At 37.2% G+C, this 20,878-nt stretch overlaps 1 protein-coding gene across 2 annotated transcripts in view; it reads right to left on the bottom strand.

Annotated features, from left to right (window-relative positions):
• Positions 1-14,171, bottom strand: part of LNPK (lunapark, ER junction formation factor) — a 91,075-nt gene extending 76,904 nt beyond the window's left edge. The window contains exons 1-4 of one of the 2 annotated variants that reach the window (XM_022570083.2): positions 14,053-14,171; positions 8,364-8,453; positions 6,683-6,724; positions 5,716-5,903 (exon numbers count right to left, since the gene is read on the bottom strand). In XM_022570083.2, coding sequence (XP_022425791.1) covers positions 5,716-5,903; positions 6,683-6,724; positions 8,364-8,390 — 257 coding nt within the window. In that variant the 5' untranslated portion in view covers positions 8,391-8,453; positions 14,053-14,171. Of the gene's footprint in view, positions 1-5,715; positions 5,904-6,682; positions 6,725-8,363; positions 8,454-11,459; positions 13,969-14,052 lie in introns of those variants that run through there. The other variant, XM_089916637.1, reaches the window with a different exon arrangement.
• Positions 14,172-20,878: the final 6,707 nt, after the last annotated feature.

The following is a 20,878-nucleotide window of genomic DNA, read 5'->3' as shown; positions in this document are numbered from 1 at the left end:
AGACTATTCTTATGTGCTTATTTTTCCATTAAAAATTATGGAATAAGTGTGCCAAGATTTTTAAAGTATTGTTAGTATTTTTATTGTGATCACACATTTTTAGATTAATTTAGGGAGAACTAATCTCAGAATAGGATTTGTCTTCCCATCCAAGAATAGGATTTGTCTCTTAATTATGTCTCAGTACATAATTTTTTAAGTACAGAATTATATCAAGTGAATATCTGTATTTTAATATGATTATAAAAGGGATGCTTGCAAAATGATTTTCTTACCTACAAAAACTAAGAGTAAATACTCCCCTTGAGTAAATATCAAGAGATGTTCAGATATCTTCTCCTTTAAGAGCCAACTATAGTTGATGGGAGATACTTTGTATTTATTAGAGTGCCATGAAACAAACTTTTAACTTTCCTGAAAAGGCTACAAATTATGTCTGTTAGCTGCCTAGCTGGATTGAGGAAATATATACCACAAACTGGTTGGGAGGAGGAGAAGTGGGAAGGAGGCATTCCCTGACAGTCCAGTGGTTAAGGCTCTGCCTTCCAATGAAGGGGGCCCGGGTTCAATCCCTGGTTGGGAACTAAGATCCCACATGCTGCGTAGTGCAGAAAAAAAAAAAAAAAATTGTATAAAGTCAAAGCTCTAACCTCAAACAGCTTTCAATTCAAGTAGAAAAGCAAGAAAACAAAAAACAGGAGGAAGGAAACAGGAGACAAAACCACCTTCCTCAGTTCCTTTGCTTAAATTTTTTCCCCTCAAATCTCATTTTAAGAGGAAAACACACATAAACACAGAAAGAAAATATGGCGAAACCCTCTGGGAAGGTTAACATTTTATGCTAATTGGTCTCTGAAATGACCTTATAGAGAATGGAATTTCTAGAAAGTTATTATTTGTAAGAATAAGGTATCCAGGAATAAAAGTTTGTAAGATTGCTTGCAGAGTCAGTTAAGGGTAGAGACAAAGTTTATGGTTGTTCCTTCTTAGAAAATGAGCCAACTCCCAAGGTAATGCCTATCTGCCAGCATAATGCAGAAATACAAAAATTTAATGTAAACCAAACCTTCCCTCACTATGGAGCACAATCTTAATAATTCCTACGAAATCAGTTCACCATAATTTCAGTTTCAGTAACAGTTGAAAAGATCAGAGAGATATAAATATATTATCAAATCTGAAAAGCAGAAAACCAATAGACTGGAATCTCACCAAGTTCCTCCCTATTACATCCTAAAAAGAAGACAAAATAAAATCTCAAATCTTCTCAGGTATTGATATTCTACCAAAAAAGATAATTTGGGAATAGTTATGATTAGGCAATATATGCTCAGTCCTGAATCCATGACCTCTCTGCCAGTAAAAGCATTTGGGAAACTGGAAATGCAGAGACAACAGTCGCTTTTTGTCATTATCAGGTAGATTTCCAAACTTTATAATTAATGTAGACAGTGATGAGTAAAGCAATACCTTTTCTTGCTCCTTCTGCCTCCATTTCTTTAAGCAAACCCTGGTCTAGACATCAAAACTTTGTTTCCAAAGAAAAAAAGTCCAGGGGTAAGCTTGAGCAAGAGCTCACATTACACACAAAAGGCAATGTCCTGTGGTAAGTCTTCTTTCTGTTCACCACGACATCCACTCTCATGTTGTTGTATTCTATTTCATGCTTTTTTGATTGTCATCAATCAGTAGGACAATTCTATTCTTTGTTGGATAACTGGTCTATGCTTCCAAAAGTGAACAACAGCTCACTGAAATAGAAACTGCAGCAGTTGAGAACCAGGTCACAGATGTGAATGAGACAAAGTGAGAAATGGCTCTGAAGCTTAACAAGCCAAGAAATACTAGATGCAGGTGATGCAGAACAGGCAGAAGGACACAGTAAGGATAACAAAGCTTCACACTCAAAAGAGTGGAAAGATCAAACTGAAGAAATAAAAAACATTTTTAAAGAAACTAAGTTTTTTTACTTTTTTTTTTTTTGCGGTACACGGGCCTCTCACTGCTGTGGCCTCTCCCGTTGCGGAGCACAGGCTCCGGACGCGCAGGCTCAGTGGCCATGGCTCACGGGCCCAGCCACTCCGCGGCATGTGGGATCTTCCCGGACCAGGGCACGAACGCGTGTCCCCTGCATCGGCAGGTGGACTCTCAACCACTGCGCCACCAGGGAAGCCCCAGTTTTTTATACTTTTAAAAACAATTAGTATACGATTTATGTGCAAAAAAACAAACAAAAAAAATCTTCTGAGTCACAATAGCCAATCACAATCTGTGCTTAGGCATTAGAATTAGCACAGAGAGTTCCCTGTCAGGTATTCTTTTACAACTAGATTAAAATCTTCTATAATCAGAAAATCAATTTTGATATGGAAATGGATGTCAAATGGAGTTTTTTTAAGGATTTAAAGACATTTAAATCAACTAAACATCTCACACTTATTCCCTTTCTAAATTTTTCTCCCTTCTTTTCATAAAAAAAAAAATAGAAGGTTAACAAGGGAAAGGGGCTCTGCATTATGAAATCTGAGACTACACCTGGGATAAGAAGCATTCCAAAAGATTTCAAAAGAGAAGAAACATTTTTTAAATGGCAGAGACAATTATTTTGTAATATGCATATACTTGATTTTTGGCTCTTTACCTACATATAAAGTTAAAATTGTATCAGCACCAGGAGTTCCTAAAGACTAAACCAAAAATGTTTACTATAGTAGTCCCAATGAAAAAGATCCTACCCCACCCACCAATGTCAAACCAAAAAACCTAAGCATCACCCTGATTCCTCCTTTTCCCTTACCTTCCATTTCCTCCCATCAAGTTGTCTCAGTTTTACTTCCAAAATATTTCCAAATCATCTGTTCATCTCTTCTGCCACTGGGCAGTCCAATCCGTCTTCATTTTTTATTAAACTTCTACAACAGCCTCCTAGCTGATCTCCTGGTTTCTATTCTTGTCCTCCTCTTACTCCATCTCCATAAAACATCACACATGATCTTCTTAGATCTCATCATGCCATTCTTCTACTAAAACCTTTACACTCTTTCCATTTCACCCAAAATAAAATTCAGACTCCTCTCTGTGACCCTCCATGACCTAGATTGTGCAAGCTCACCTTACATCACTCTTCCTCTCCATCACACTCCAGATATACCTATGTTTTTGACCCTCGCGTAAGTCACGCTCTCTCCTACTTCACAGACTTTGCATTTTCCGTTCTTTCTTCTTGGAATTTTTTTTTTTTTAATTTGAAGAACACACTGATGGAAAAAATTCTAACAATACCAAAAAAAAGCACATGGAAAGAAACGACTACTTAAAATTCCAACACCTGAGAAAATTACCATTATTATTTTGAGGATAATCCTTTCCTATATCTCTCTATGGATATATGTGCTATTACACACTGTATATATAAATACTCTTCCATATATTCCAACTCCTTCCATACTGGTTCTTTCTCATACTTTAGTTCTCAATTCAAATACTTCCTCAAAAGAGGCCTTCCAGGACCATCCTAAAGCATCCTATTCTTCTCTATCACATCACCTGTTTATTTTCTTCATTGCACTTATCTCTCTCTAAATTAACTATGTTTGTTTACTTGTCTCGTTTTTTGTCTGTCCAATCCCAACTGAATGTAAGCTCCCTACTTTCTCAATCACAACAGGCTAGCCCAAAACCTAACACAGGTGCCAAATATCTACTGAATGAACAGATGATGGCTTTGACTAATATTTATAAGCTGCCAAATCCTAAATTTATATCTCCCATTCAAATTTCTCTCCTGAGCTTCATAGTCATACTTAACCATCCCACTTGGCAGCTCTATCTGGATAGACCATAGGTATTTTGGTCTCAGTGGGTCAACTACCTGCTCCTCCTCATGTTGTTCCCTATTTAGATGAATGATGCTACCATCAACCAAATTTCCCAAGCCATGAACTTGAATTTTATCCTTGATGCAATTCTTCCTCTTCACCCCACATTTAACCAATCACCAAGAGCCTCTCCATATTACCTCAATTCTACCTCTTAAATCTCTTCAACCCATCCACTTCATTCAGCCCATCTGTTTCTCTTCAATGCTGCGACCACCACTCAAGTGCAAATCACCATCAATCGTTTCTCCCCTAGACAACTACAATAACCTTCTAACTTGCTGCTCCAGATCCATTCTTACTCCCCTCTAATTTACTCTCCATGCTGTAGCCTCAGTGGTATCTTCAAGATGATATGATCATGTCATACTCCTTAAAAATCTTCAGTGGCTTCCCACTATTCTTAGATTAAAACCTAAAATCCTTATCATGGACTATAAGGCCCACAAGAAATATCCTTCGTCTAACTATCCAGACTTTTCTCCATAATCCAGTCTTTGGCCTTCTTTCAATTCTTTAAACCTACCATGCTCTATCCTCCTTCAGAGTCTTCAAATATGCTCTTCCTTCTGCCTAAAACACTACCTACCATGTCACACCACCCTTGCTACACATAACTCATCCTTCAGGTCTCAAACTCAAAAATCACTTCCTCAGGAAGACTGTGGTAGGCAGAATTCTAAAGATATCCCCCTCTCTCTCCCCAAGATTTCCATTCTCTGGTTATATTATCAAACAGTAATCTAGGTACTACTATGAAGGGACTTTGCAGATATAATTACTACTCAGTTGATTTTAAGATAGGCAGATTAACCTAGATTATCCTGGTGGGTCTAATACCATCAGTTAAGCCCTTATAAACAGAGGTTTCTCTCAGCCAAGGGCAAAATAGGAAATCAGAGAGATACAGCAGAAGTCAGCCAACACCCTGTTTGAGCCTGGAAGCAGATTCTCCGCCCCCAGAGACTCCAGGCCAGCTAATAACTATGATTTAAGCCTGCAAGACCCTAAGCAAAAAACCCAGTCAAACTACCTGGACTTCTGACCTCCACACCTGTGATATAATAAATGGGTGTTAAGTCACTAAATTTGTGGCAACAGTAGTAAAGAATACAAAGGCCCTTCCCTGACTCCCATGTCCACTCCAGACTGTGTTAAGGACCCATTATAATATTCATTATACTTATTACTTAATTTAATGTATGCAGTCTAAGATCTACAGTCAAAGGTTCTGTATTTTTGTGTACCATACACCATTATAATCCAACATGCACACAATTGGTACCTATAAATGTTTGTTGATTGAATGAACAAATTTTTCATTCAACTTTCTCTCAAAATTCGCAATCATTCTCATCTCAATTCACACCTCCCGTAAAGTGCTGTATTACAAAATATTTCTGTAGTAAGGGTCAATTGCTTTATAGCAGTTACTAAAAAGAGGGGAAGGGTGGGATGAATGGAATACATTCAACATGGGGCAGATGTCCTTTTTGTTTTACAAGTCCTTCCTCACTTGCCACTACCCACAATCTGAAATGCCTACTCCATGCCCAATACTCCTAGGGAGCATGAACATGTGTTAGAGAATCACAAAAGATTACTGTACAGAGCCATTATTACTAATGTCACTGGGTCATATTCTTCAAGTATGTTGGATTATAAATAAAGGTTTAAAACAATTGTTCTACTTTTTAAAGAAACAGTTTTCAAACTGCAAAAAAATGCAAATTTATTCACTCTGCAACATTATTATTTCATAATAAAAAGAAACTGACTATATTAAAACTATCTAGTCAGGAAGAGGAAAAGTCAACAAAAAGAACATTTTACTTACATTAATGGGAAAGCAAAAAATGGGAGTGTCATGGCAAGTCTTGCTGTAAGTTCATCGGGAAGGTACCATAAGTATACAATTAAACATGTAAACAGATAGAGAATTGAAGAGTAGAGAATTAATCTTCCAACCCATAATTTTTGTAATCTCTGATTTTTTTCCCTAAATTCTTCCAATGCTTGAATTTCCTGTGAAGAGATAGTTATTATGTATTATTAAATCAAATTCATAAAGAAATTAAAATGGTAAAAAAATTTTTACATGACAGAGAGGTTATAAAGAACTCTTAAAAATTCAATGAAACATAATACCTTAATATTTTAAACAGAACATAATATGAAAAAGAAAATTTTAAATGAAGTCAAAACATATGAAAAATGTCTATTATGATTTGACAAATCTTTTTTAAATTAAAAATTAAGATATTTAAAAATAATGTTTGATAACCTATCAAATTAGCAAAGATCAGAGGTATAAAATTGGCATCAATAGTCTTTGTTAAATCAAACAAGTAATAATTCTCCCTGTATAAGGCCTAAAAAAAAAAAACTGACTATAAAAAGAATAAAAATTGAAACAGTGACCCATACTAGATTCTTTCAATCCATTCATCACTCTCAATATTCTCAAAGAATAACCATTTTTTTATGATAGAAAGTATAAAAAGCTGTGAAGTTTGCAAACTGATACAAATAGTTGCAGACTATTTTATAATCTACTTTGTCCTATCTGTAACATTGATTTACACCATGCTGTAGATCAAATTTCATTCTAACATTCACTATTACCTGACACAGACTTCTTAGGTCACTGATAGACTTTGGATTTTAACATTGAAGTTCTCAGGCTTACTCTATATCACCTCTAAATTCCCATACCAGATCTAGTCTCCAAAGTAATATGTACTAAAATAATATTTATGTAACACCTAAAATGAATTAAAACACCCCAGAGCCAAAGAACATACCTTATCTATATTTTCCAGAACCTCTACAGTTGAAGGTTTTGTCTGTTATAGAAACAGAAATAAGAGACAGCATTAAAACCTGTTATCGCTAACTTAGAAACACTTTGACTTATATAATCATACAAGAACATTTTAATCCAAAATTAAGTTTTTTCAATGTTATTAAGCAATATGTATTCCTGTCTTTTTACAAATGAGATTTAGACTTAAATAAAAATTATAACTATAAACAAAATTACACAAGACTAAAGAAATAAGAAATAAGATGTACCTACTTAACTTAAATTTTTAGTTCTAGAAGTACTTTCAACTCTGATAGCTCAATTTTTACCATCCTTAACCAACCCCAATAGAACATACTTTTACTGAGAGAAAATTTGTTTAAATTTTCCTCCAAGAAAAATTTTCTTAGATATGATTATTCAAAAGAATTCTATTAAGCTATTATAAATTATTAATTCTATAATAATTCTATTAAACTATTATAATTATAAATTCTATTTAAAAATTCAAGACTAAATATGGTCTGATTTACTATTGCTAAAAGTTCACTTAGGACTCTGGAGGTCAAAAATCAATAGGCTACCTTCATTCTGAATTCCTAAAGTACTTTTCTGAATATCAGATTTTTAAACGGCATCTAAGAATACTTCACTATTGCAGAGCTTGTTTGTCAAAGATATTTTTTATATCACCTAGAATAAAAACCAGCCAAAATGCCTCATACAACATTTGAAAAAAGTAATTACCAATTATATACTCAACCATCTAAGAGGGTAATGATTATCAATGCATTGTAGGGCCAACAGGTGTTGTTAATATTAGGTTGAACCATATGCAATTGCTGTTTATGTAGTCAAAACTGGCAGTTTCATATGGTTCAACCTAACAAGAAAGACAAAGGAAGAACAGATAAATTTGATTCTCAGGCAGAACTTTAATAAGGTTTTAAAGGTGGGTGGAGGGTGTCAATGTAATGCCAATCCAAAACAAAGCATCTCCAGCAATAGGTCAAAAACTAAATTGTGTACCAAGTATTGCTAGACTCCATTGTTATGGTAAAAAGGAGTCAAGAAATAAGCAAAGTAGTTGTCCTAGACTACATTACCTCCTCTTATATTAGAGAAGAGCATTGACCAGAATATTTTATATTTTACAGCTCTAAATTTGAGATACTTCCTCTAAAGACTTAGCCAATAAAATCAAACTATATTTTTAATTTTGTTTAACCTATTAATTCCTAAAAGTATACCTAGTGTGACTTTAGTAAATATTTGTGACAAGCTTTAAGCAAAAAGATACATCCTATAAAAACATAAATATTGTATAGAATACTTAAATTCAACTATCTTTCAAGTAAGATTGAAATTTAGGCAGTATGAAAACAAGAAAAGATAACCATTTGTACACAAATGTATAAACAGAGAAATAAAAATAATTCATAGGTCAACGTGAAATAATTCTGTTAAACAGAGACATCAGACACCTATATAGCAAGTAGAACCATTAAAGTCCAAATAAAAAAATAATTCATAAGAGAAGAAAGAACAAAAATTAAATAGAGTTAGGGATAATATTAAACTACTCCTCAAGTCTACACCACAAAGGAGACCCTTACAAATAGCTTTATGTGACACTTTTATATTAGACTAAGAACTGGCTGTAAAGAAAAGTAACTTACCCTCCATCGAGAAAATAATCCACCCATTTTTTTATTTGTAGAAACTGGGCACAATGATAAATATCATCAGTTGTCCAAAGGAATTCACAGCTAGAAATAAAGCAATTATTTTTAAAACTTAAGTTAAATATACAGCATATTCACTATCAAATTTAGATGTTGCAATACTACCCAAAAATACTATAAAATATTAATTTATTTGGACTCCACTTATGTGGAATTTTAATTCAAACAGTCTTGCAGACAGCCCACCTTTTAAAAATTCCTTTCTTCCAAGCCAAAACATATTTAAAAGTGAAAATAAAGCTGGAAAGACTTTTTAAGTAGCAAGGCATTTTAAAAGTGTATATTCATACCACTTTGCAATTTTCTGTTCCTTAAAGTAGGTCCCCTATATTGTTCTTCTAAGAAATATTCTGCTGTAGTACATTTCTATCATTCAGCTGTCTTCCAACTAAACTAGTTATTTGGAATTAGGGGTGCTCTACAATGTTTAGAATAATATCACCTTACAATAATAGAAAGCCAACAGGATTTTGAGTAAGAAAATAAGGGTTATAAGGTTACCTGTGACAGTGAGCATATCATTCAATGTTTCTGAGCCATAATTTTCTTTTCTGTATATTAAAGTTAATAATACTACCACTTTTCACAGGATAGCCTTTATTATTACCATTTTACAGACAAGAAAATTAAGTGGAAAGAAGTTTAGTGATTCACCCAATAGCTCAGAAGAAACATTACCCAAAGCCACTCTATCTTCAGACTTCTGGTCTGTTCACTACTGTTCAACACCCAAATAAACATTTCTTTCTGAAATTGTGTCTAAGTCCCTCAAGTTAAACTGTCATGTCAGCTAGTTGTATCTCATATCCCCTTTTTTTAGTTGTTTTTCTATGACTCTTAAATGTATTAAATATTACCATACATATAAAAATGTATCAGCAATATTATATCCTAAATCAATTTACCAGTCAAGTTATATAATTTTTAATTCTTTTAAACTGAAATAGTGAAAGTATATTTTCAAACTTACATAGTTTTACCAGGTTACAGTTATATACTACCAATGTATAAAACTGCTTCATTTCCACCTAAAAAAAGTTAGGCCATAATTCTTACATTTTTTTAAACTCATAAATGTAATCACAAAATAATGCCAGTACAAAGTAAGTACATTCACTCTGCAATACTATTTTTAGGTTGAAATTAGCATCAGGCATGCCTATCTTGAACTTTCTTGGTTAGAGAAGTAACAAAAAGTCTAATTATGAAACACACAAAGTGATTTTTACCAACAGAAATACCTATAATCTGTACTGAAAACTTCTGAAGTTTATAAATGTAATCAATGTTATAAGCCACATTTAAGTTGCAATCTAAATATTATTAATCCTTCAATAGTAAATCAGTATTCAAATTTCTAAAGTGTGGTTGTAGGAAATCCAGGAACTTTAATGAATAAAAGTATAAATTTCTGAGTTAAGACATTAAATAGATCTTAAAACCTTAAGATGCTAAAAATCACCAAGAAAGGTGGCTGGGAAGGGAAGATTCAGATGAACCACTTAACTTGTATATTTTCTTTTTTTTTTTTTTTTCCTGTATGCGGGCCTCTCACTGCTGTGGCCTCTCCCATTGCGGAGCACAGGCTCCGGACGCGCAGGCTCAGCGGCCATGGCCCACGGGCCCAGCCGCTCCGCGGCATGTGGGATCTTCCCGGACCGGGGCATGAACCCGTGTCCCCTGCATTGGCAGGCGGACTCTCAACCACTGCGCCACCAGGGAAGCCCTGTATATTCTCAAAGTATACATTATCCCATGTATACGATGAATGCATGTGCTATACACCACTATGTATGGTGTATAGCACAGTGTTTTGTACACAACTGACCTACACATTTTGGTTTGAAACAGTTTATAGCTCACAAATCAGAATTTTTAATATTTGAAAGTAATAACAATAATATCATTTAAACACTTGGAAAGGACTTAATCTTCTAGCAGGCCCTAAAACAAATGCTTTTCATGAATTTTATCATTTAGATACTACCATCACTCTATTTTACAAATGGCAAAACTGAGTCTACAGAAGTGAAGTAATTTGCTAAGTTCCCAAAGACAGTAAGTAACAGAGCCAGACCCAGTATTTTAGTTTTGATTTTTTAAAAAGCAACAAGTTAGCGGTAGTGGCTTAAGAGATAAAACTACTATGTATAAAACAAATAAGTTAGAAGGATATATTGTACAGCACAGGGAATATAGCCAACATTTATAACTATAAATGGAGTATAATCTTTAAAAATTGTAAATCACTATGTTATACACCTGAAACTTATATGATATTGTAAATCAATTATAGCTCAATAAAAAAGGCAAAAAAAAGCAACAAGTTACTTCTAATAACTCAAAATCAGAAATTAAGTCTTTCTGTAGATTAGATTGGAATATTTATATATAAAACATATAAAAGCACCTCAGACATTCTCAAATAGCTGGTAAACAGAGCTACTGAAGTGGAAAGTTATAAACATAAGACACAGGGTTAGTACAGTTTATCATGTAGCCCAATTCCTTCATTTGCTTAAATCTGAATGCTTAAATCTGCATGGAAGAGAAGCTAAATGACATGCCAAAATCATGCAGGTCCAGCTAGGGGCAGAACTGGTGCTAGAAGTCTGCAAGTACTGCCTCTACTTGTTTACTGCACTTTTAAAATTCATGTAATATGAAATGTATGCATAATATTACAATTAATACCAACTTTGACATCAATTATTTGCTTGGAGAATTGTTTTGATGTTAATGAAACAAATTACATAAGATCCCTGAAGCAGAGAACTGTGCTTCTAAATTTGTCCTCTAGAACAACACACTATGGTAATAGTCATTAAATGCCATATTCATCCTTTCAGGTTCATAATCAAAAAGCCAATCAACCCTCATTGTCCCAACTTTTTTTCTATCAAATTCTGGTATTTGTTAGGGAAGCCTGATTTACTATAATACACATGTATAAGTAGTACTTTCCAACAGATACGAAAGCATAACAAAATTAAATAAATCAACTATTTCTCTACAACTTTAATTTCATACCTCTTCTATTTCCAAACACTTTTTCCCTCCTTGCCACCTGAACATCTTAACTCCAATTCCTGTGGCCCATTACTACGAAACCTTGGGCAAATAAATAAATTAACCTCTCAAGTTACTCATTATCTTCATCTGCAAAAGAGCGATAGTTAAGAACCCTCTCAAATGTTGAAAAGCTTAAACAACATAATGTATTCTAAAGTACTTACAACAGTGCCTGACACATACTAATTTCTCAATACAAATGGTTCTTTTTACTGCTGTGGTTGCTGCCCTTTTCTAGTCCATCTCTGCTTCCTTTCAACACATGGAAAATACATGGGAATCAAATAACTAGCATTTCTTTCTGAAGCATAAATCAATTTGCTTGCTCTTGAGTGGACAGATGGTTCAATCTCAAGTGGCCTGTTCCAAGAAATCTTCCGTGAACGTGTATAAAGAGTCTCTTTCCACTCTGCTATCACTATGGGACCTGACATGACCTTAAGAGCTGGGTGCATCTAATGTGTTTTTCACTAAATAATAACACCCACCATATTATTTGAATGTTTTCTATTAACTGCTATTCACACTCAGGTTTAGGTGTCAGAATTTGAAATCTTGGGATGTGTTATTCTTAAATTTTGAGCTTACTTCAAGTCATATTGAAATAATGGAATAAAAAAGGTCTTGATTCAAAATATGACTCAACCACATACTAGCTACGTGATCTTGTATAAACTAAACTCTCTAAGCCTCAGTTCAGCATTTGTAAAGCGGTGAAAATATCTACATCTACGCTTCACAGAATTGCTGCATGAGTTAAATGAAATTATATATCACTTGGTAATGAAATAATAAGTGTATAATAAATTATAGACATTATTACTACTATTACCAGAAAGCACATGTAGTACGGCAATACTTCTCATATGGAACACATTTCTTTCTAACTTCTTATAAAGAAACTGTTTCATAATTTGAAAATTGGAAAATAAAGTTAGTTTGTATTTTAACTGAAATTGTATTGCTCTCATTTTCTCCAGTATAAAAAATAAAACAAAATACTCTGAAGACTCTTACATTAAAATAAACTTTAACAGCAAAGGAAGTTTAGTTTTATGTTTATCAAGTTCCAAACTTAAGTAGAAACTATTGTCACCATCAACAGTACCTCTATAACACACTGGACAATTCAATTTGAGATTAAAAGTGTTTGTTCTATAACTCTAACTTTCAAATATCCTAACAGAAAAGACAATTCTGAAATATTCCAAACTACCACATTTACTGCTCAAAAATAAAATTACTGAAAAGAAGTACATCTCTAAAAGCACTTTTATTATACAACGATTAAGTTCTGGTCTTCATGGTAAGTCAATGCTCATTCTGAACTAAATACTACCCAAAAATGACTATTTGATTGTAAAGATTTCTCCTATAAATCATACCTGTTGTAAGCCATATAATTTCTTCCTTTTTTTATTCTTTCAAGTTAATAATATGTAAACACTAAGGTTTTTAACAGCAATGGGTTGATGCCAGTAGATGACGGAGAAACTTGAAATTCTAATTTTAAATGTTTAAAAAAATGTGTTGAAAATCAACTTAGTCCTCCTAAAATGAAACTACGGGGGCTGTTGAAGACAAGAGATTAGCATTCCCTGCCAGTTTGAACATATGCCTAAAACCAAGTTTACTCACATCCACACAAGCTGTTGAATTTTGTGTGGTGACAATTTTGTCAATGGTGACACCCAGGCCACTGAGAAAGGAGAAGAAAGTCGACACTAGGCACCACAAACCAGAAGCCTACTGGGAAAAGCGGAACATGGAAAATTCAGTGAGTCACAAATTTTACTTAGTAGAGTGAGGGCACCATCAGCAAAACTGCGTGCACCAATCCCAACTCTCTCTCAATCCCCTTACACTGTATTCAAGAATTAAAACTATGATGTAGTTTAGATTTGCTCTTCTCCTTCTGCCATGCCTATGACACCCACGCAATCTGGCCCTTCCCTCCACCCCACCATTGCTCAAAAAAGGACTACAGCCGAAGAGAGGCTTCTCTAAGCAGCATACAATCCACGCCCACACGCCTGGGCCGAGAAGCGTGACACTGACAGTTTTCGGTCCCTCCCGATCTCACCAACTCGTGGTGCCTCCGCACAACTCAGCAAAAGACGACAAGGGTAGAACCCACTCAAAGCGATGGCTTAGTGCAAGACTTTCTGACCCTTCGACCGAACAGGGAGGTGGGCCAAAGAGACGATGCTCAGCTCAACCCAGTCACTGCCCCCCTTCCCCGCCCCGAATCTCCAAGAAAAGGCTGGGGAACCAACTCCCCTCGGGAAACAGAAAGGGGTCTCCAGCACTCCAGAGCCACCCCTGCCACTGTGCTGGGAAACCAAGGGGATCAGGGGGCGAGAAAGGATCAGCACGCAGCCGGGCAGGAGCTCAACTAGCCGCCGCCGCAGAGCTCGTAGGCCACTCGGCATGGGGCGGAGGCGCCCGGGAGAGGCAAGCGGGGGAACCCGAAGCGTATTTCCCAGGGAAAAGCTCAGCGCATCTCCCCTCTGCCGAACCCTTCCAACGGCCCTCATTTTGACCCCTCTACCTTCAAGTAGAAGCGGGCAAAGCCCGGCGCTGGCGCCCAGCTCTGCCAGCTTCGGCCGCCACAGCGCAGCCCGCCTCCGGAGCAGGCAGCAGCCGCCACTGACAGAGCGATGGGCTCAGCCAACTTCCCATCAAACCCCGCGCTCCCGCCGCCGGCCAATCGGCGCCGCAGCCGGCGCGCGGCGCTCCCCCGTCACGTAACCGTGACCGGGGCGGGCAGCTGAGGGGCGAGGCCGGCGGTTGGCCCGAGGACTTCTGTCTCTGTGGCTTCCGCGGCAAAATAGGGTGCTCGTCTTCGCGTCTCACAGGTGGACTGTCATTTATTATGACTCTTTAACAGTACAGTTACTTCTTACTCCTCCTCTGCCTCCTTCTTTTCTTTTAGAGCCCGTTCTGCCAAGTCTTACAGGCGAAAGAAAACCCCGAAATTGGTCCTGATGGTCCTAGACTGCCGCGGGAGAGAAGAGTGCGCTTGGGTGGAGATGGATGCACCTGGAAAGGAGTCCGCCCTGAAGAGTGCCCGACCAGCTGCCATCCAGCCGGCAGCAGAGCGAGTTAATGCTACACCGATTAAAAGAGACGGGTTCCCAAACAAGCCAGTGGAGAAATTCAGCCTAGACTCCAGGAGTGCTTGAGGCTTTTATGACTCTTGGACGCCAAAAAGGGTCATTTGATATCTGGGCGCTTACCATTGTGTGGTAAACGTCGAATGTCCAAGGATGTTGATTTCAAACTTGTGGATAACAACATAAGCTGAGTTTTCTATCTCTTACCTTAAGAACACTCCCTTCACAGGTCCTGGTACTAGGCCCACGAATAAACCACCTAGGTTTTATTTGCCTCAGATTTGAAACATTGGCTAAAGAGTGTTAAATCTCCTAGTCAACTGGGAATGACAAGTCTAAATAACAAATGGTACTTGAACCACACAAGGTAATGTTGGAGAAGGGTAGAGAAACCTCAGTAAAAGCTTTTGTCCCATTTTACCCCTGTGTGCAAACATTTTTCTATTTTATTTAGTTACATACACATTTTAAAATAATGAAAAGTGTCCATAGTATTTAAAGAGTATAATCGTTTTAATATGCTACGTTTAAACTTTGACAACCAAACAGGTAAAGTAAGAAAAGAAAGTGAGCATAGTATCTAGTTGGTAAGAATAATTTATTATACTGGAAGCTACCAGATAATTCACTGTAGAGTTGCTTAACTGCTAAAATCTTTAGTTATAGCTTTGTAAACTTGAAAAGAAGGGAAGGGAACCAAAGTTTTTTCTGGTACTCTGGGTCAGACACTTTACAAATCTAAAAGAAAATGAAAAGAAACATTTCACCTATTCTGGTATGGAAATTTAATCATTTTGTTTTTTCAGCCTTTGCTTTTTCAAAGTTGTTGTTTTTTTTTAAAAAAAAAAAAAAAAGGCCTGTGCAAGACTTAAAGGCCAAACTAATGGTTACCAGGGGGAAGGGTTGGGGGGGGGAGGGATAGCTAGGGAGTTTGGGATTGACATGTACACACTACTATATTTAAAATGGATAACCAACAAGGACCTACTGTATAGCACAGGGAACTCTGCTCAATATTATATAACAACCTAAATGTGAAAAGAATTTGAAAAAGATACATGTATATGTTAAAAAAAAAAAAAAAAAAGGCCTGTGCAGTTTTGCAGATGAATCTCCTCACCTCAGGACAATCTCTTTTCCTAAGAGAACAAGGAAGAAATGTTTTCTACTTGCTAATGATTTGTTCTCTAGTTTTTTGGGGTTTTAAAATATTTATTTATTTGGTTGCACCAGATCTTAGTTGTGGCTCACAGCCTCCTTAGTTACAGCACGCAGGCTCCTTATTTGCGGCATGCATGAGAGATCTAGTTCCCTGACCAGGGATCGAACCCAGGCCCCCTGCATTGGGAGTGCAGAGTCTTATCCACTGTGCCACCAGGGAAGTCCCTGTTCTCTAGTTTTAATTGAGCCATCAAGATCTACTGTAAAGGGGACAAAAACAGGAGAGGGAAACAGGAAAGAGCTAACTGGGTGCAAGAGATTCCAAAAACCTAACCCTGAGACAAAATTCCCTAGGTAATTGATCTACAAGAGAAGAGATTTGGCCTGGCAAGGGGAGAGAGAAGAGTATTAAATAATTAACTTTTTTAATCCTCCCAGCAACGTTTTAAGGTATCAGTATTCAAATGAAGAAACTGAAAAGTAGAAAAATTATACATATATCGTTGAAGGTAATGCTAACACTGCCTCTACCAAGTGGTAAGAGTTTGTAGGCACAGTGAGGGAAGACATTAGAAGCAGAGAAATCAGCATATGCACTATATGGCTGTACTACAAGCTACAACGGTCATTCCAAATATTTACTGAGGACAAGACCCTGTGTTAAGTGCTAGGGATACAGAGATAAGTAAAACAGCTGTCCTAAAGCAACTGATGCTAGTGAGAGAAACCTTCAAGAAAACAACAACAACAAAAATACAATATAAGGTAAATAAGTGTTGTGATAGAGGCAAATTTCAAAAGATTGGAAAATCATTAGGCAACAAGAGCCAGAGGGGATGTGGGAAAGCCAATGAAGGTGGTTCTTCAGTTGAGTCCAAATATTCACCCTAAAAATTGTTCTGGAATAGGTTCTAAGGAAGTGAAATCAAATGAGAGAAGATGAGCAAGGAAACAAACTATTCTAGGCAAAGGAATTCGAAAATATCTAATTCAACAAATAAGTGAGCCACATTTATTTAGATAAATAAATGAAAGTTGCAAGAGATAGGTGCTCTGAGAGCTTACATTAGGGTCACTCACTGATCTGGTCAGAAAAGTTAGGTAAGGCATGCTTGAGGAGGTCTCCTGGAAGAGAGATCTGAAGGCTGAGAGACAAGAAAGGAGGAAAGGAAACAGGGAACATCGTGTATTTTGTCAGGAGTGAACAGTGCAAACCCGAGGGACTGAAAGGAGGCCATTGTGGCTAGAGCATAGTTTGCAGGGAGACCAAACTAAGCAGGACTTGGTTGGCCATACTGAGAACCTTCATCTTTTTCTTCAGAGCAAAGTGGGGAAGGGATATGACCTGATCAGATCTGTGTTTTGAAAAGATCATTCCAGATGCAGTGTGGGAACATGAACAGGATCAGCCTTGGACCAGTTAGGACCTATGGGTCATGGTTAGCGTTGGTAGTAAGTAGTTCAAGTGGACTGGGATGGGCACAAGGAGATGGAGACGAGTGCAGAAAATGGAACGATTTAGGAAGTGAAATAGGAGGTCTTGGGAATGGATTTAGATAAGGCAGAGTGGAATGAATGGGGATTGAGGGAGAGGAAGGAGTCAGAAATGATGGGATTTCTGGCAGGCCCAGTGGGTGGATAACAATGCTCACTGAGGTGTGGGGAACACTGAAGGAGAGTCGGATTTGGGGGAAGATGATGATTTCAATTGAAACATGTTGAGTCTCAGATGTTTTCGGGACTTCAAGGAGAGATGTCATGTAAACATCTATGGGTCTGCAGCACTGAGGAGAAGTCTGGGCCAGAGAAAAAGTATTTTACGGTTTGTAATATGTTCTTTTCCACAAGGTGCTTATTTTTTCAAAATGCAAATATTATAAATATTGTGGAAAAACGAAAGAAAAAGAAGTCTCTAGAGCTGTTTCCCAAACTTCCTTTCAAATTACCTGGGGACTTCATTTTGAAGAAAACAAGTTCTCAGGCTTATACCCTATAGATTCTGATTATGCATGTCTAGTATGAAGCCTCAAAATTTGGATTTTTTAACAAGTGCCACCGGTGATTCTTCCTCTCAGTGATTTTCTCTGGGCAATGGTACTCCAGTGCCAGAGGCCCCCTGCATGAGAGTTATCCTAAGTGCTTATTAAAATATAGACTCTTGGGCCCTGCAGACTAAAATCTCTAGGGATGGGAGGACTGGAGAAAGGAAGATGGTACAGTACCAGGTTGTCCAAGATTTCACCATCTATGGCAGAGGTGTCCTAGGCCCTCCACCAGGCAGTTCAGAGGAGAGCTGGTGTCCTTTGTTGTATGATGCAAATGTAGGCAGCAGGCAGCCCTGGCAGGCTGGTATGATAACAGCTTTCCTGGCTTCTAGCCCAGGCCTCCCGCCCTGTCCATTGAAATGGTGCTCAGCCTATTCCGATGCTCTCTTTTTCTGCCACTCCTATCAAACCTCATCCTTCCCTTCCAGGGGAAGGTGTTGTGCGTGTCATGCTCCATATACCCCTCCCAGTTCAGAGGTTTCTTTTAGCTAATCTGGCCAGGGTTGGGAGAGAAATACGTTCAAATGCTATGTTTCACTCTCAGCAAAGTTTTTTTTATTCTCAAGAACCTACTTTGTAAGCGTTTTGTTTTTAAAGACTGAATTGTTAGTGTCACTGTAACATCTCTATTTCTCTGTGAGGTACTGTAGATGTAGAGGAAGAATCAGAAAGTATGGGGGGAAAAGAGAAGATTAGAATTTTTTTTTTTTTTTGGCTGTGCCACGTGGCATGCGGGATATTAGTTCCCTTACCAGGGATCGAACCCACACTCCACACTCTCTGCAGTGGAAGTGTGGAGCCTCAACCACTGGACGGCCAGGGAAGCCTCTAAAAATATTTTTTGTGATGGGAACTACAGCAAACACACAGAATAGTTCATGAAACAGAATATAACCTAAACACTCATGTAACCCCCACTGGGTCAGAAAGTAGAACATTATCAACATCCCAAAAGGCCCCAAAGTGCCCCTTCCCTTATAACCCCCAAGTACCTAGGGTTAATAACCACTGTCATGATTATTAACATATTCACTTTCTTGCTTTTCTTTATAGTTTTATCGACTAATTACTCAAACAATATAGCTTATGCCTGTCTTTCAACTCTATGTAAATAGAATCATAGAGTAAGGTTTTTTTCACGTCTTGAATATTTTTAATCAAAGTTAAGATTCATCCATGTGGATGTCGCTATAGATTTTTATTAAAATTTCTTTAACTGTATGTATTAATTTCAGGGAGAATAATATCCTTCCACATGAGCCTTCCCTTTCTGGAATGTTGTATAACTCTACATTTGTTCAAGTGTCCTCACGTATTTTCCAAAAATTTTTTTCATTTTCATCATATGAGTCTCATACGTTATAATAGGTAGAATTCTAAAGATGGCCCTCCAAGATTCCCATCCCCTGGTTAGCCAGTAAAACAATAGTCCTGCTGTGAAGGCCTTTTACGGATGTAAAAGAGGCAACCCCGAGCTCCAGGAACTGGGCCTTGAAGGGCATGTTCAGGTTGGAGGACGCACGTGTGGACCAGGAGGGGACCAGGTTCCGTCCAGAACCAGCCTCTAGAGTGGCCTTTCTAGCCCCAGGCTGTGCTTGTGCATCCTTGGGGGACGCAGGAGGCAGATACTGCCGTGCCTGGGCCCCGCACCAGGCTAACCACATGCCATTACTCGAGATGAGCCACAACATGCCTGGATTTCTGATCTACAGAACTGCGAGATAATAAATGAGTGTTGTTTTAAGATGCAAGTGTTTCAGTAATGTGTTATGGCAGCAAAAGAAAATTAATACACACCTTTCTTATTAAGCAAAAATCTTTTTGGCTCATCAAGTAAGCCTTTACTCGAAGTAGGATGATACCAGGGAGGTCACACTACTCAAGTCCTATAGCTGAGATCACTTCACCTTTTAGAATCCAGACTAAAAATGCACATATATCTACTGAAGGTGGCACTTGAAGCTACTCTCACCTGCCTCTGAAGCTGGGTTTGGTAGATTGATAGTACTTGGGAGGAGAGGGATGACAAGGCGGGGAAAGCACAGCAACAAAAGCCAAGAGCTTGCGGTGCAGCAGAAGGAACACTGCAGCTCCTCAACCTGTTTGCTCACTTCACATTTAGATTCGTCCAGCCCATGCTCTGGAAGCAAATGCATGCTAAATGTAGTTCCCATGTCCTAATAAAAAAGTGAAGAAAGATTAAAGGCTAGATTGCTGTGAAATAACTGAAAATAAAGATTGACATTTATCAAGTCTAACATTAAAAATTCATCCATTATCATAAATAATGCATAATTCCAGAGACCATTTGTGTCTGAAAGGCATAATTTAAAATTAGAACACAAAGTATCCTGGCATGTAGATAGTTCCATGTGAGCTCAATTTAGTTACTGAAAAAGAAAGAAACATTTCCTTCTTAAAACGAAAAAAAAAAAACTTTGCTTGTTCTGGAAAAATATATATATAAACTAAGCTAAAATAAATTATTGGCTTGCTGCCCAGTAATTCTAAAAGATGGCATTCTAATGCTACCTGAAAAATAATGACACACATGACAAATCAGGGAGCTAATGAAACTTGAGTCTTCACTTGTATGCATGTAAAGCTTACACATAAAACAAGGAAGATGTAGCTTTAGCTAATTCATACTGAGATTTATTGTTAATAGGAGTCATAAGAGTACATGGGATTTTACAAAGCATAAAATATGGAAGACAAATTTTCTGGCCTGAGGAGCTTAGTAAAACATGTGTAGGCAGTAGCTAACAGGAAAAATATTAAGTCATGATGATTTACAAGTGATCACCAATGGGAGACTGGGTATAAAAAAAAAAGATGTCATAAAAACAGAGAATTGGGAAATGCCAGGGATTTGAAAAAAGATTGCAAAAGCTCGAAGGAAGAATGAAAAAGAGATGTGAGAAATGAAAGACAAGGGTCTAAGAAATGAGGAAGGAGAAAAAACTGAAGATAAAGATAGAAGAAAAGACTTGCCACTGTGAGGCATGAACCAATACATGAGAAAAAACGTAGGATTGATTTGCTTGACAAACCT

This window comes from Delphinapterus leucas, chromosome 8 (genome assembly GCF_059928025.1).
Source record: "Delphinapterus leucas isolate spDelLeu-1000000601 "Yukka" chromosome 8, BTC_Dleu_Yukka2, whole genome shotgun sequence".
In the NCBI taxonomy this organism is placed as follows: domain Eukaryota; kingdom Metazoa; phylum Chordata; class Mammalia; order Artiodactyla; family Monodontidae; genus Delphinapterus; species Delphinapterus leucas.
The sequence above is the reverse complement of the archived record's forward strand: the minus strand, read 5'-3'. Positions and strand labels throughout refer to the sequence as shown.